At 42.1% G+C, this 15677-nt stretch overlaps 1 protein-coding gene across 2 annotated transcripts in view; it reads right to left on the bottom strand.

The window, feature by feature from the left end:
• tjap1 (tight junction associated protein 1 (peripheral)) overlaps positions 1-15677 on the bottom strand; it is a 116327-nt gene that overhangs the window by 69057 nt on the left and 31593 nt on the right. For both annotated transcript variants that reach the window (XM_067985232.1, XM_067985231.1), the window contains one exon: positions 15065-15093. In XM_067985232.1, the coding sequence (XP_067841333.1) occupies positions 15065-15093 (29 nt within the window). The remainder of the gene's footprint in view (positions 1-15064; positions 15094-15677) is intronic.

Here is a 15677-nt window from a genome sequence, read left to right as displayed (position 1 = left end):
TTTGCAAATTGCAGAAAGATGCAAGAACTTTAGAATAGTGATAATGGGGGATTTCAATTATCCGAATATAGACTGGGAAAATAACAGTATAAATGGTAAAGAGGGGGAGGAATTCCTGAAATGTGTACAAGAGAACTTTCTAGATCAGTATGTTTCCAGCCCAATGAGAAAGGAAGCGGTTGTGGGGAATGAAGTGGGGCAAGCGGAGCATGTTTCAGTGAGAGAGCATTTGGGAAATAGTGATGACAATATTAGGTTTAGGGTAGTTATGGAAAAGGACAGGGAAAAATCAAATGTGAGAATACTCAACTGGAGGAGGGCTCATTTCAGTGAGTTGAAAAGGGATCTGGCCAAGATGGATTGGAATCAAACATTGGCAGGCAAAACAGTAGATGAACAAGGAGAGGGCCTTCAAAGAGGAGACAGTTTGGGTACTGACTAGACATTTCCATGAGGGGGAAAAGCAAGGTATCCAAAGCTGGAACTCCCTGGATGACTCAAGATAACAGATTAAAATGAAACAGAAAAAGGAGGCTTATGATAAATGTTGGGTTCATAATTCAGTAGAGAACAAAGCTGAATACAAAACGTACAGGGGAAAACTAAAAAAGGAAAGAGGGGCAAAGAGTATGAGAATAGATTAGTGATCAACATAAAAGGGAACCCAAAAGTCTTTTATAAACATATAAATAGTAAAAGGGGAGTCAAAGGAAGCATGGGACCGATTAGGGACCAAGAAGGAGATCTTCTTGTGGAGGTAGAGGGCATGGCTGAGGTACTGAATGAGTATTTTGCATCTGTCTTCACTAAAGATGATGCTGCTGCCAATGTCACAGTAAAGGAGGTAGAAGAGAAATCAGATAGGATAAAAATAGATAAAAGAGTTGGAACTAAAAAGGTTGGCAGCGCTCAAAGTAGTAAAGTCACCCGGTCCAAATGGGATGCATCCTAGGCTGCTGAGGGAAGCAAGGGTGGAAACTGCAGAGGCTCTGGCCACAATCTTCCAATCCTCAATAGATATGGGGGCGGAGGACTGAAGGACTGCAAATGTTACACACCTATTCAAAAAAAGGGAAGGGGGATAAACCCGGCAATTACAGGCCAGTCGGCCTAACGTCAGTAGTGGGGAAACTTTTAGAGGCATTAATCTGGGACAAAATTAATTGGCACCTGTAAAATATAGGTTAATAAATGAAAGCCAGCACAAATTTGTTAAAGGCAAATCTTGTTTGACTAACTTGATTGAGTTCTTTGATGAAGTAACAGAGAGGGTTGGTGAGGGTAGTGCAATTGATGTTGTGTATATGGACTTTCAAAATGTACCACATAATAGACTTGTTAGCAAAATTGAAGCCCATGGGATTAAATGGGCAGATGCTGTGAAGATACGAAACTGGCTAAGGGGCAGAAAGCAGAGGGTAGTGGTGAAGGGTTGTTTTTCAGACTGGAGGGAAATTTACAGTGGTATTCCCCAGGGGTCAGTATTGGGAATACTGCTCTTTTTGATATATATTAATGACCTGGACTTGGGTATAGAGGGTATAATTTCAAAGTTTGCAGATGACACAAAATTTGGAAATGTAGTAAATAGTAACAGACTTCAGGAGGATGTAGATAGATTGGTGAAATGGGCAGATACAGGGCAGTTGAAATGTAATGCAGAGAAGTGCAAGGTGATTCATTTTGGTAGGAAGAATGAAGAGAGGCAATATAAACTGAATGGTACAATTTTAAAGGGGGTGCAGGAACAGAGAGACCTGGGGTGTACGTTTGAAGGTGGTAGGACAGGTTGAGACAGCTGTTAAAAAGGCTATACAAGATCCTTGGCTTTATAAATAGAGGCATTGAGTACAAAAGCAAGGAAGTTATGTATAATAAACCTTTATAAATCATTGGTTCGGCCTCAGCTGGAGTATTGTGTCCAATTCTGGGCACCACGCTTTAGGAAGGATGTGAAGGCCTTGGAGAGGTTGCAGAAGAGATTTACTAGAATGGTACCAAGGATGAAGGACTTCAGTTATGTGGGGAGACTGGAGAAGCTGGGGTTGTTCTCCTTAAAACAGAGAAGGTTAAGAGGAGATATGATAGAGATGTTCAAAACCATGAAGGGGTTTGATAGACTGAAGAAGGAGGAACTGTTTCCAATGGTAGAACGGTCAGCAACCAGAGGGTACAGAATTAAGGTAACTAATTAAGGTAAAAGTACCAGAGGCAAGGAAAAACATATTTTACCCAGCGAGTTATGATGATCTGGAATGCACTGCCTGAAAGGGTGGTAGAAGCAGATTCAATAATAACTTTCAAAAGGGAATTGGATAAATAATTGAAGTGGAAAAATGTGCAGGGCTATGCGGAAAGAGCAGGGAAATGGGAATAATTGGATTGCTCTTTCAAAGAGCCGGCACAGGCACGATGGGCTGAATGGCCTCCTGTGCTGTATCATTCTATGAACTTTTAAAAAGCTATCAAGTTTTAATGAAAGCTCTGATGCCAGGTTTCTACAGCTTCCACTAACTGACACAAGAGAGTAAAAACTTAGAAAAGGCTCAGAAGCCCAGCAACCTTATCACAGAGCTCAGATAATATCAGATAATGAACTCTCTCACTGTTCAGATGACAGTTTTAAAAAGTACAAGCCGTCGGCTGCTCCAGGGAATTTATTTTATAATGGGCGCTGTGAGCTTGTGTAGTTGTTTCTTTCCTTTGACTGACAGTGGCCTTATGTGGACACTGATGACTGTGCCAGTCTCACCAACAACCATACAGAAGGATTAACACATTTTACTGTAACTAAAAAGTAATTTTCACTTATCAAGAAATATACAGGACCAATGTCCTCGCAGGGAGGGTTTAAATTAATTTGGCAGGGGGATGGGCATCAGGATATAGCATTAGAGAGGAGATATGAGGTGCATAAGAGAACTGGGAAAGACATATAGCACTAGAGTAAGAAATAGTACAGTATTAGGTGGGATCAGACTAAGGGAGAATACAAGAAGGTCTAAGATAGGTTTAGAGTGCATGTGTGTAAATGCACGAAGCGTGGTGAACAAGGTTGGTGAGCTGCAGGCGCAAATAGCCACATGGGAATATGATGTAGTGGCGATAACAGAGACCTGGCTCAAAAAAAGAGCAGGAATGGGTACGAAATATTCCTGGATACAAGGTGTTCAGGAAAGATAGGGAAGGAAAGAAAGGAGGAAGGGTGGAGAATATTGCAGTGCTGGAGAGAGAGGATGTCCTGGAGGGGTCAAGGACAGAATCTAATGGGTTAGTGTTAAGAAATGATAGAGGTGCCATTACACTACTGAGTGTATTCTATAGGCCACCAACTAGTGGGAAGGAGATAGAGGAGCAAATTTGCAGGGAAATTACAGAGAGGTGCAAGAACTATACAGTAGTGATATTGGGGGTCTTCAACTATCCTTCAACTATCGAGACACACGACAACGCAAAATCGTCAAGCAGAAATTGATAGCCAAGTTCCGCACCCATGAGGACGGCCTCAACCGGGATCTTGGGTTCATGTCACGCTACACGTTACCCCACCAGCGAACAAATGTTATCTGTTTTTAATATAACGGGTCAGTTGCTGTCTTTTCTATGTTTCTACCTCTCTATCTCTCTTTTTTTTGTTTTTTGTTTTTTGGTGATTTGTATATTCGGAGACCTTGCAGGTAACACCTGTCTGTCTGCACACTGATTGCCTTGGCAACGGGCAGTTGAAAAAACTGTCTGTAATCACCAAGCATTGTTCTGTGATTTATAAATGCGATTTCATTGAGGATTTCATTTCCAACAACGTTCACCTGAGGAAGGAGGAAGCCTCCGAAAGCTTGTGAATTTAAAATAAAATTGCTGGACTATAACTTGGTGTTGTAAAATTGTTTACAATTATCCTAATATGGACAGGGATAGTAATAGTGTAAAGGGCAAAGGAGGAAGAATTTCTGAAGTGTGTTCAGGAGAACTTTCTTTTCAGTATGTTTCCAGCCCAACGAGGAAGGAGGCATTGCTGGATCTAGTTCTGAAGAATTAAGTGGGTCAGGTGGAGCAAGTGTCAGTGGGGGAACATTTAGGGAACAGTGATCATAGTATCATACGGTTTAGATTAATTATGGAAAAGAACAAGGAGCAATCTACAGTAAAAATACTTAATTGGAGGAGGGCCAATTTCAGTGGGTTGAGAACTTATCTGGCTTGGGTAAATTGGAATCAAAAATTGGCAGGCAAAACTAGGTTGCTGAGGGAAGTAAGGGTGGAAATCGGAGAAGTGCTGACCATAATCTTCTAAACATCCTTAGATACAGGGGATTGGAGAATTGCAAATGTTACACCCTTGTACAAAAAAAAGTCAGTTTAACCTTGGTGGTAGGGAAGCTTTTAGAAAAGATAATCCGGGACAAAATTAATAGTCACTTAGACAAGTGTGGATTAATTAAGGAAAGCCAGCACAGATTTGTTAAAGGCAAATCGTGTTTAACTAACTTGATTTAGGGTTTTTTGATGAGGTAACAGAGAGGGTAGATGAGGGCAATGTGGTTGATGATGTGTGCATGGACTTTCAAAAGGCTTTTGATAAAGTGTCATATAATAGGCTCGTCAGCAAAATTGAAGCCCATGGAATAAAAGGGCAGTGGCAGCATGGATACAGAATTGATAGGAAACAGAGAGTAGCGGTGAAGGGTTGTTTTTCAGACTGGAGAAAGGTATACAGTGGTGTCCCCAGGGGTCGGTATTAGGACCACTGCTCTTTTTGATATATAATAATGACTTGGACTTGGGGCCACAATTTCAAAATTTGCAGATGACACAAAACTTGGAAGTGTAGTAAACAGTGAGAAAGATAGTGATAGACTTCAAGTGGACATAGACAGGCTGGTGGAATGGGCGGACACATGGCAGATGAAATTTAACGCAGAGAAGTATGAAATGATATAAATTGGAACAGTGAGGAGAGGCAATATAAACTAAATGGTACAATTCTAAAGGGGGAGCAGGAACAGAAAGACCCAGAGGTATTTGTGCACAAATTTTTGAAGGTGGCAGGAGAGGTTAACAAAGCAGTTAAAAAAGCATACGGGATCCTGGGCTTTATAAATAGAGGCATAGAGTACAAAAGCAAGGAAGTTATGAACCTTTTATAAAACACTGGTTCAACCACAACTGGAGTATTGTGTCCAGTTCTGGGCACCACACTTTAGGAAGGATGTGAAGGCCTCAGAGAGGGTGCAGAAAAGATTTAATAGAACGATTGCAGGGATGAGGGATTTCAGTTATGTGGATAGACTGGAGAAGCTGAGGTTGTTCACCTTAGAGCAGAGACGGTTAAGAGGAGATTTGATAGAAGTGTTCAAAATCATGAAGGGTTTAGATAAAGTAAATAAAGAGAAACTGTTCCCATTGGCGGAAGTGTCGAGAACCAGAGGACACGGATTGAAGATGATTGTTAAAAGAACCAAAGGCGACATGAGGATAAACTTTTTTATGCAGTAAGTTATGATCTGGAACACGCTGCCTGAAAGGGTGGTGGAAGCAGATTCAATTGTGGCTTTCAAAAAAGGAATTTGATAAATACTTCAAGGGAAAAAACTTGCAGGGTTACAGGGAAAGAGCGGGGGATTGGGACTAATTGGATTGCTCCTACAAGGAGCCGGCATGGGCTCAATGGCCTCTTTCTGTACTGTAACCATTCTATGATTTTAGGATGCCCAGGAATGGTCTGCAGTGTTTCAGTGTCACAAACCAATGATGCACTTCAACATGCTGACTAGATTTATTTTGATCCAAGTGACTATACTCAACCTGAGCAGAGATTGAACAATCCTTTTGTTGAATTTCTTCTCCCCCTTCAATTTACACTCCTTTTTCTGTCCTCTTTCTCTATGCTGGGTGCTGGGGACCTTCTTTCCCTCACCCAAATCACCATTCTTAACGTGCAAGTTTAAGCAGTTAACACTGGCTATTAATCCATAGGACGCATCAGCACCAAACCTGATCTGGGCCTTACTCGATGTCCACACATGCACTTTCTAGCAGGAGTCATAGGACGGTGATTAACTACTGGAACCTGGTGGATTTATTCCTCCCAATCCCGGGGTTGCCAAAACCAACTAACTGAGCACAATGCAGGGATCAAACCTGGGACCTTCGGTACACGTGATGCTTTAGCCTTCTTAACCATCAGCGAGTCTTACAGAACCCTTTCTCTTCCAATTAGAAAATGGAAACTAGTTTTATGATCTTCAGAATGCGAAAGACATTGAGTAAAACTATGCAAACATATCTTGTATTACACTATTTGAATGAACTTACGACACATGTAAGGGAGATTGAATGTTCCCTGCTCACATAGGTTAGTCAGACATACCCCCCACCCCACTGTTCCTTTAAACAGAAACAGAATGCATCATGGAGCACAGGCTCACAAACACATAACCCTTTTCAATTACAATGAGAGTCTGTAACTGTGCTGGTTTCCAATGCCAAGGCATTTTTGTTGCCTCAAATCGTAGTGCCAGATTGTTCATGTCACTGGGTTCCTTCAGTCAAAATCATCATTGTAGTGTAAAGAGGGCATAAAAAGTGTAATGCATTGCTCTTCACCAAACCTCAATCCAGCAGATTTTCATACACCACCTGTCACTGGTACATTTAAAGCAGAGCCCATGTCATTGAAATTCAGCAGCCTCTAATGGACAGCAAACCGTACGAAATTAAAGAGTGATGCTTTCTGTTGCTTGGGTTGAAAGCTAAGTTTCTAAATATTTCATGCAGTGGTCCTGTATCACATTTTTTAGAACTAGCTAGGTGACTGGTAATTCAGATAAACCCAGTTTACCAGATGGAAACCAGAGGAAAAAGGATCTCATACAGTCAGTGTTATATTCAAAGGAGAAACACCATTAATAATTCACACTTTCTCTTCCCTTTCAGGTACCTTATACCTAGCCTTCATTAATAAATCAGCAGGGATTGAGTGGTGCAGTGTATTGGAGGTTTTGGAACTAAATGCAGTCCAGAAAGGCTGAAGGTCTTGTTACAGATGCCAGGCACTGGTTGATAGCTTGACTATCATCTTTCATCCATGGGACCTTGGTCTGAAACTAGTGTAAATAGAACAAAGCACCAAAATGCAGAATTATCGACAGGGTATGTGGTGGGATATGGGACATCATTCAGTGTGATGTCTGGAAGATCCACTGGGAAGTTTGAAGAGGCAGCAGTTTATAGGCAGTAAAATACAAGGAGATTGCATACCCCAGGATCCCAAGTTATCAATTTTATGGATGCCATGTTTATGCAGCTCAAAATGAGAAACAGTTTCAGAGTTTAAAATACTGATGGGGCCATAATCTTATAGAATCCAAGTCTTGCATCTGGGTTACCAAACAATTGCTAATAATCCACTTCAACTCAGACCACACCCAGCATAAAAGCCTTCACTCTCAGGTAGGTCTTCAAACAGGAAGCCAATTTAGAGGGGGGGGGGGGGGGGGGGAAGAGCATTTTTTGTTCAATATAAAATGTGACACTGAGTAACATATCCTGAAAAATAACTTTTTAAAATGTGGCACCTTTTCACCTCCCACAGAGATTTGCCAGGTGGTGTCTTCCTGCCAACCAGACACTTCAAAATATCACTAATGGCAAGGTGTCCTGCAATGTTGCCACTGAAAGGAATGGTAGCTGAGATTTCAGAAAGGCCTGAGCACCAGTCTGGAGCTGTGCAACCCTGGGAAAGCAGGCTTCCATCCCCAGCTGGCAGTGTCTTTTCTTGGGGTCTCCTCTCAGGTCACAGACCCGACTGTGTTCCTGGAGCTGCTCTGTGCCAGTGATGTCAATGGAGAAGTATGGGAACAAAAAGTCCCAACCTGCTAAGTCTGTATCCGTGGAAGGTGAAAAGGTGAGTCCTCCCCCCAGTATGAAATGGGAGAGTACTTTGAACTAGTGGACGCATTCCCTCTTATAGCACACTGTTTTAGGCAGTGGACACATGTCAGAAGCACAAAGGCAAACATTGCAACCTGCAGTGGGGTATTTATTCTTCTGTAGAATTTACAGTTAAGTACAAATCTTCAGTTTAATGATTGTGGTTTTCAAGTACAAATGAAGTTGTTTTTTCTTTTGAGGACCCAGGTGAAGGGCCTCGGCACATAGTGGGCTAAGAACCAAGATTGAAGAGGTGAGGTAAATCACCCAGTTTAATTGTATATCATGTGACAAGAATGTTATGAGTCACAATATAAAACTGGCAGGTAAACCACTGAGACCAAAAGGAGAATTATCAAATAATCAGCGTCTGCTGGGATTTTGTTTGGAATCAGATGGCTCAGAATATAACAAACACGATGAAGATGGGATTTGTCCCTGGTGATGTAGTGAGTTAACACACTGTCCTCTCCCATCCATTAACCTGTCTTTCATCTTTCAGATACTGATCAACCTACTTTACACTTCTAGTTCTTATTTTGCCTTCTACTAAGAGACTACTAGAGACGCATTTGGTACTCCAGCAACTCACTGTCCATTTGCCACAGTGATGCATTAGTTTGTAGAATGTTGTTCAAAACACTACCTGAACAGTAAGCACTACATGAATACAAAAACTCTCCGATGGGTTTAATCCACTGGGCAATGACTTTCATTAAAATTCCTTGCAGAACATAAATGACAGATTCTAGGTCAGTCAATAAGTAAAACAAACATCCAGTTAGGCACTTCTGAAGACAAAAAAATCCTCACCTTATAACCCATGAGTGAGTCCGATTTTATAAATACTATGAAATAATTGAAAGAGATGAACTAATCCCCAGATGTAACTGTGCAGAGGCTCAAAGGTCACTCCAGACTTTGGTATAATGCAATTTTCAATCAGCCGCCTAGAAACTACCTATGTCTGACCAGGGCTTGTAATCGAGCCCTACCTGACAATCTGAAGACTGGCAGGACCCTCTGTAAGCATTTCCTGTGTCAGGTAGACCACACTAGACTGTACTGGCAGAGTTTTTCAATTTGTGCTGGGGAAATTGAACTTTTTTTCACCATTTTTCCAGTGTTGGTATCAGGCATTTCCAGGACAGGCATAGCACAGATTAGACAAAGTAAAACACACTCTACATTGCCATAAAGTTCTTCCAGTAAAATATAGTATGGGTTAGAAACAGAGTAAAGCTTCCCCCTACTCCTTCAAGATTGTCTTAACTGATTCTTGAGAGTATCTTCTGCTATGCTAGTGATAGATTGTGGCCTCGGAGTATGAATTAGTGCCATTTCTGGGTAGTTTTAACCTGTGGACACGCATAAGATGGTGTGTCAAGTCAGCCAATGCACTTTTCATTTTGAATCCTTACAGTTAGCAGAGAAGTGATCTTCATCCCATCAGTCTGCACTCAATGCAAGAGCTACAGCAGCACAGAGAATGTCTAATTGACTGCCCCCACGACTCCCTTCAATCAAATTGGGGGAGAGAAATTAAAAAGAAATAAAATTGGAATTTTCTTACCTGTTTTCAATAAAAGGTGGTTCCTGTAACAGGAAATTCCTGATCTAAATTGTGTGCCATTTTTCCCAAAATTAAAAGAAACGGTGAATCTCAAATAAAATGTAACTGGTGCAACCATTACTCAGTTTGAACAATTCAGCAGAGAAGTGGACAGATCGGATTCAGTGGAGAGATGAACCTAAAGGAAAATATTTGAACAGACTGCCTATTCTCACATTCTTAGTTAGTTCAACTCAAACAGTAAACAGCTTTCAACTCAGCCACATTATAATCAAGCTATTTCGAGACTTTTCCCAAAATAAAATTGTCAAATTTGTAATATGCTGCTCAGAAGCCAAGCAGTTATCGAATAACACTGAATGGGTTTGGATCATTGTAGCATAGATGCATTTAAGGGAGAAAGGAATAGAAGGTTATGCTGATAGGGTTAGATGAAGATACCGACATGGACCAGTTGGGCCAAATGGCCTGTTTCTGTGCTGTACATTATTCTATGTAATTGCTGGTCTTTAGTAACTCCAAAAAAACCTACAGTCGATTGTATACCTTCCCTCCAAATTTATATGGACTCTCCAACACATATGAATTGGGGGGTGGCAGAGAGAGAAAAGAGGTGTTAAAGTGAAGAAATTGGAGACACCCTTGATTGCAGGTTCTGCCACTTCCTAATCTGCACTTTTAAGCATTCTCCCCCAGTAAAACTGCACTCAAACCAGAAACAGCAACAGAGCCCTCCAGAATCATTTTAAAATCTGCATTAAGACTGAACTCAATTTTGTAATTTTTTTTAAGACAGCAATTCAGAAGTAGGAAAATGGTGGTCACATGACTTAATTAACACGATCTTCCGATAAATATCACCAAGTGATGATTTATCTATTTAGTATCCATCTTATTTTAAAGCCGACTGATATTGGATTGCTATATTTAAATAAAAAGTCAAGGAAATTGTATTGAAGGATATACCTGGTGATAACATTGTCCATTCGAGAGTCTGGCTTAGGATTGAGCCAGACCAGAGGGGAGAAGAGTGATGTGAAATCAGTGTGTGCCCACTGTACCACGTCGCACAAATTGACAACCTACAATATCAACCTAGTACCGACTGCACTATTATTGCTCTCCCTCCGTGGGCACACAAGGACCAGTCCTGATACAGCTTTAATTTAACCTAGGGTACTGAAATGGTTGAGAAAATCTCAAAAGTGTCAATGTTCTAATCATAAGATTGTAATGGCAATCCTTAAGATGTCCTCAAGAGTAGCAACTAATTCAGAAGCAATTTGATGCTGATTATATACGTGTGTGTTCGTTTATCAGTTTTGTTAAAGTGCTGCATTTTCCCAGTGAGTTTTCCCTCCTAAAATTCCTTCTTTTAAAGTCCTGCTCTATAGCACAATTTTGTATCAGCACATTTAGTAACTACTGTCTGTGACCAACTCTAGATTGTTAATGAACATCGTAAACAGGAGGAGACTTGGCACAGGTTCCTGGGGCACCACATTAGTGATCGGACCTATTGGGTAGCAGCCCCATTTAAAACCACCTTTGTTTATGGTCTTCTCACCAATTTGCAGTCCATCTCACAGTATCCCCTTTGACACCATGCATTTTAGTATACAGTTATACAGTTCTCATGTGACACTTTATCAAACACCTTTTACAAATCCACCAGATCTCCCTAATCTTCTGTTCTAGTAACTTCTTCAAAGAAGTGGATTAGTGTTGTCAAACACGACCTCTGCTTTCTGAAGCCTTGCTGAACATCCCCCATCAAGTTCAAACATTCTATTTGATCATTAAGATGATCCCTAATGATGTTTGCTATTAATTTGCTAACCACTGAGGCTAAACTCGCTGCTCTGTGCTTTGCAGGTTGTGATTTTAATCCTTAAATGCAGGCACCATGTGCGATTTTTCTCTGATCATCCGGCACTTTTGTGGGTCTCGGTGAACTATTGAAATTATTTACTATGGTGTTATGAGCCACCTCAACCATTTCAGTACCCTAGGTTAAATTAAAGCTGTATCAGGACTGGTCCTTGTGTGCCCACGGAGGGAGAGCAATAATAGCGCAGTCGGTACTAGGTTGTCAATTTGTGCGACGTGGTACAGTGGGCACACACTGATTTCACATCACTCTTCTCCCCTCTGGTCTGGCTCAATCCTAAGCCAGACTCTCAAATGGACAATGTTATCACCAGGTATATCGTTCAATATATTTTCTCTCCAGCTGCCAGTGTCTCAGATCAGTTACTACTTCCACCTTGGATGCCTTTACCAATGCTGCTCCTAGCTGGCAACTGGGAATCGTGCAATTAAGGCTTGGACCAACTGTCCCCAATTCTCTTCCCCATGTGCTCCCCTCCAATAGGGATTCAACTGGCCTCTGCTGATCACTGCTCCATGGCTGATTTATGCAACTATGATGCAGCACATTGCACACCAACCATGTATTTCAAGTTTTCATTCTATGAAATCATTAGATTGAAGGGAAAAAAATGAATTCTTCAGACCTGCTTTCAATTTGATACAATCATTAGCAGCTCAGTCAACTGGAGTGAATGGAAACAGAGAAATCTGTGTACACCAGGTCTACGCACTCTCCAATTAAATTCAACTCACAGCTCCTGATGTTTTTAAAGTGCATTATTGTGAGTGAGGTCAAGTAGAACTCCTCCATTTTGAAGTTCAAAATGAGGGGGAATTAATAAACGTGTTAAAATGGTACACCTTCACAATAACTAAACATTCATTGTCCAGCTTCACGCTAGTTCAGGGTTTGTCTCGAGTCACACGCCCATCGATCTTCCTCCAGGTAAACTACATCTAAACATAACCAATGCTCTCAATTCACTCACAAATGAAGTTGAGACAAGTGCTATATTTGCACAAAAGAACTCATACTGTTGCAATTGAAAACTTCAGTACCAGCCAGCACTCGAGTCCTGGAGGATGCTGAGTTTTTTAAAAATTGCTTATGGAGCTTCAGGGTGAGTATCCAGGCTCTGAAGTACACCAACACACATTTACTTCTAAGCGCAATATCTAGAGAGACCTTTTAAACATTTTACAAATAAATTCTGACAACTCAAATAGGAGACAAGAATTTAGAGAACGCTGGCCATGTGCCCTTCATATTACATTGCTGCAAATGACGGTCCCAATTTCAGCTGCTGTGCTGTAAGAAGAAGGGCACAGAAGCCAAGTTTCCCAAACTCCTCTGAAAGCACAATGCCACTATCAGATGTAAACAGCCACCATCAGTAGGTCTGGTTAATACTTTGTTCTGGTTGTAATTTTCATATCACTGCCCTGTACACCATCTCCCCACTGAGAGAAGGACTGTGACCAGAAAAATTAATTATATGATTGTGACTTATGAAAGAACTTTGCTTGTTCTGATTTGCATATGGTAATTGTCTGAGGGTATGGTCACGTCGTGCTTGTGATACTGGACGAGTAATTCAGAGCCCTGGACTAATAATCCAGAGAACACAAGTTCAACTTTCACCATGGTAGTTCGAGAATTTGAAATCGGATTTTTTTAAATCTGGAAATAAAAAGCTGTTAACAGTAAAAGTGACCATGAAGCTGTCGACTGTCAGACGTCCAACTGGTTCACTAATGTGATCTGAATATTCCAAATCCCGCTCGCTGCCCTACATTGGCTCCCGGTCCACCAAGACCTTGATTTTAAAATTCCCATCCTAGTGCTCAAGGCTCACCGTGGCCTAACCCCTCCCCATCGCTGTAACCTCCTCCGGTCCTACGGCCCTGAGAATTCTGCGTTCCTCCAACTCTGACCTCCTAGCAACCCCACTCCCTCCCCCCCAACATTGGCGGCCATGCTTTCAGCCGTCCAGGCCCTAAGTTTTGAAATTCCCTCCCAAAACCCTCCACCTCTCTCTCCTCCTTAAAACCTACCTCTTTGACCAGACTTTCAGTCACCCTTCCTAATATCTCCATCTTTGGCTCGGTGTCAATTTATGCCTGATCACATGCCAGTGAAATACCTTGGGATATTTTTCTACGTTATAGGTACTATATAAATGCAAAATGTTATTAATGTCATTTAGAGAAGGAAACCTGCCATCCTTACCTGGTCTGGCCTGTATGTTACGCCAGTCCCACGTGGTTGACTCTTAACTGTCCTCTGAAGTGACCTAGCAAGCCACTCAGTTGTATCAAACCGTTACAATGCAGCGATTCAAGAAGCTGGCTCATCACCGCCTTCTCAAAGGCAACGAAGGATGGGCAATAAAGGTCAGAAGTGGGGATGTTTGCTGATGGTTGCACAGTGTTCAGATCCATTCGCAACCCCTCAGGTAATGAAGCAGTCTGTGCTTGCATGCAGCAAGACCTGGACAACAATCAGGCTTGGGCTGATAAATGGCAACATAACATTTGTACCACACACAAATGCCAGGCAATGACCATCTCCAACAAGAGAGAGTCTAACCATCACCCCTTGACATTCAACAGCATTACCATCGCCGAATCCCCCACCATCAACATCCTGGGGGGGTCACCATTGACCAGAAACTTAACTGGACCAGCCATATAAATACTGTGGCTACAAGAGCAGGTCAGAGGCTGGGTATTCTGCGTCAAGTGACTCACCTCCTGACTCCCCAAAGCCTTTCCATCATCTAGAAGGCACAAGTCAGGAGTGTGATGGAATACTCTCCACTTGCCTGGATGGGTGCAGCTCCAACAACACTCAAGAAGCTCGACACCATCCAGGACAAAACAGCCCGCTTGATTGGCACCCCATCCACCACCCTAAACATTCACTCCCTTCACCACCGGCGCACAGTGGCTGCAGTGTGTACCGTCTACAGGATGCACTGCAGCAACTCGCCAAGGCTTCTTCGACAGCACCTCCCAAACCCACGACCTCTACCACCTAGAAGGACAAGGGCAGCAGGCAACTGGGAACAACACCACCTGCACGTTCCCCTCCAAGTCACACACCATCCTGACTTGGAAATATATCGCCGTTCCTCCATCGTCGCTGGGTCAAAATCCTGGAACTCCCTTCCTCACAGCACTGTGGGAGAATCTTCACCACACGGAGTGCAGCAGTTCAAGAAGGCGGCTCACCACCACCTTCTCAAGGGCAATTAGGGATGGGCAATAAATGCTGGCCTTGCCAGCGACGCCCAGATTCCATGAATTTAAAAAAATGCCAACCTTGCCCACGATGCTCATGCCAAGAATTAATTTTTAAAAATTTTTTTTAAAATGCTGCGCCTGCTCTAAAATCTTCCACATATCATAAATGGGCAGAGTTCAGAGAAATGGGAGTGCCAGTGCACTGCAGAACTGCTTCAAGTAGAAGAGATTAAAACAGGGGTATTAGATTACTGGGCTGAAAGAAAGAAAACTAGTTCAGAATCAAATAAATAAAGCATTGCTTGTAACAGGAATTCCATGCCATATGAATGAATGGAAGCTTTAATTTAAGAGTTCTTAAACACTCATACAAACAGCTTTTAACCCTTCATCATTCCACAGAAATCATAACACCTAATATAGTAACAGAAAATAACTTACTTGATCCTGTCTCCATCGGACAGTGGTTCCTGTGGAGAAAGGAGGTGCTGCAGTTAGTAACAATTACACCCACCTTCAATTAACAAAATGACCCAACTGCTTGATGGAATTCCACAACAGTTTTCCTTGGATTCTCAAGTAAATGATACATGATGACTATTGCTGTAATTACTCCACGACAAGGGGGACTCCGGTACTGAAGTGGGCTGCCTATTCCCAGAGCTCCTCTATTGCCCTTTGTAGTCTGCTGCCAGGAGACGAGCTGCCAGGTTACTCGGTCTGATTTTCTCTCCTCTTCGCTCACCGTGGCTCAGACTGGCAACTGAGAAGAGTGGGAAGGCAAACAAGCATCTGCTCAGTGCCTGCACTCCCTGGCAGACTGCTGCCATGCTGGCATCATGCAGGGTGCTGCATTGGCAATGTTATCAAGTTTATAGTCATGCCCATTAATCAAAACAACTGATGAATGGTGTTGAAGTCTTTTTTGGGCCCTAAGTTTAATAGCTGGGTAACGGTGAGGGCTCTGACTGGACCAGATAAACAGGCAGAGACTGTGACAAGTTTTTATTGCACGTGTATATTTGGGGGCGGGGGTAAGAGACCACCAAAAATA

Source organism: Heptranchias perlo, chromosome 5 (genome assembly GCF_035084215.1).
Source record: "Heptranchias perlo isolate sHepPer1 chromosome 5, sHepPer1.hap1, whole genome shotgun sequence".
In the NCBI taxonomy this organism is placed as follows: domain Eukaryota; kingdom Metazoa; phylum Chordata; class Chondrichthyes; order Hexanchiformes; family Hexanchidae; genus Heptranchias; species Heptranchias perlo.
The sequence above is the reverse complement of the archived record's forward strand: the minus strand, read 5'-3'. Positions and strand labels throughout refer to the sequence as shown.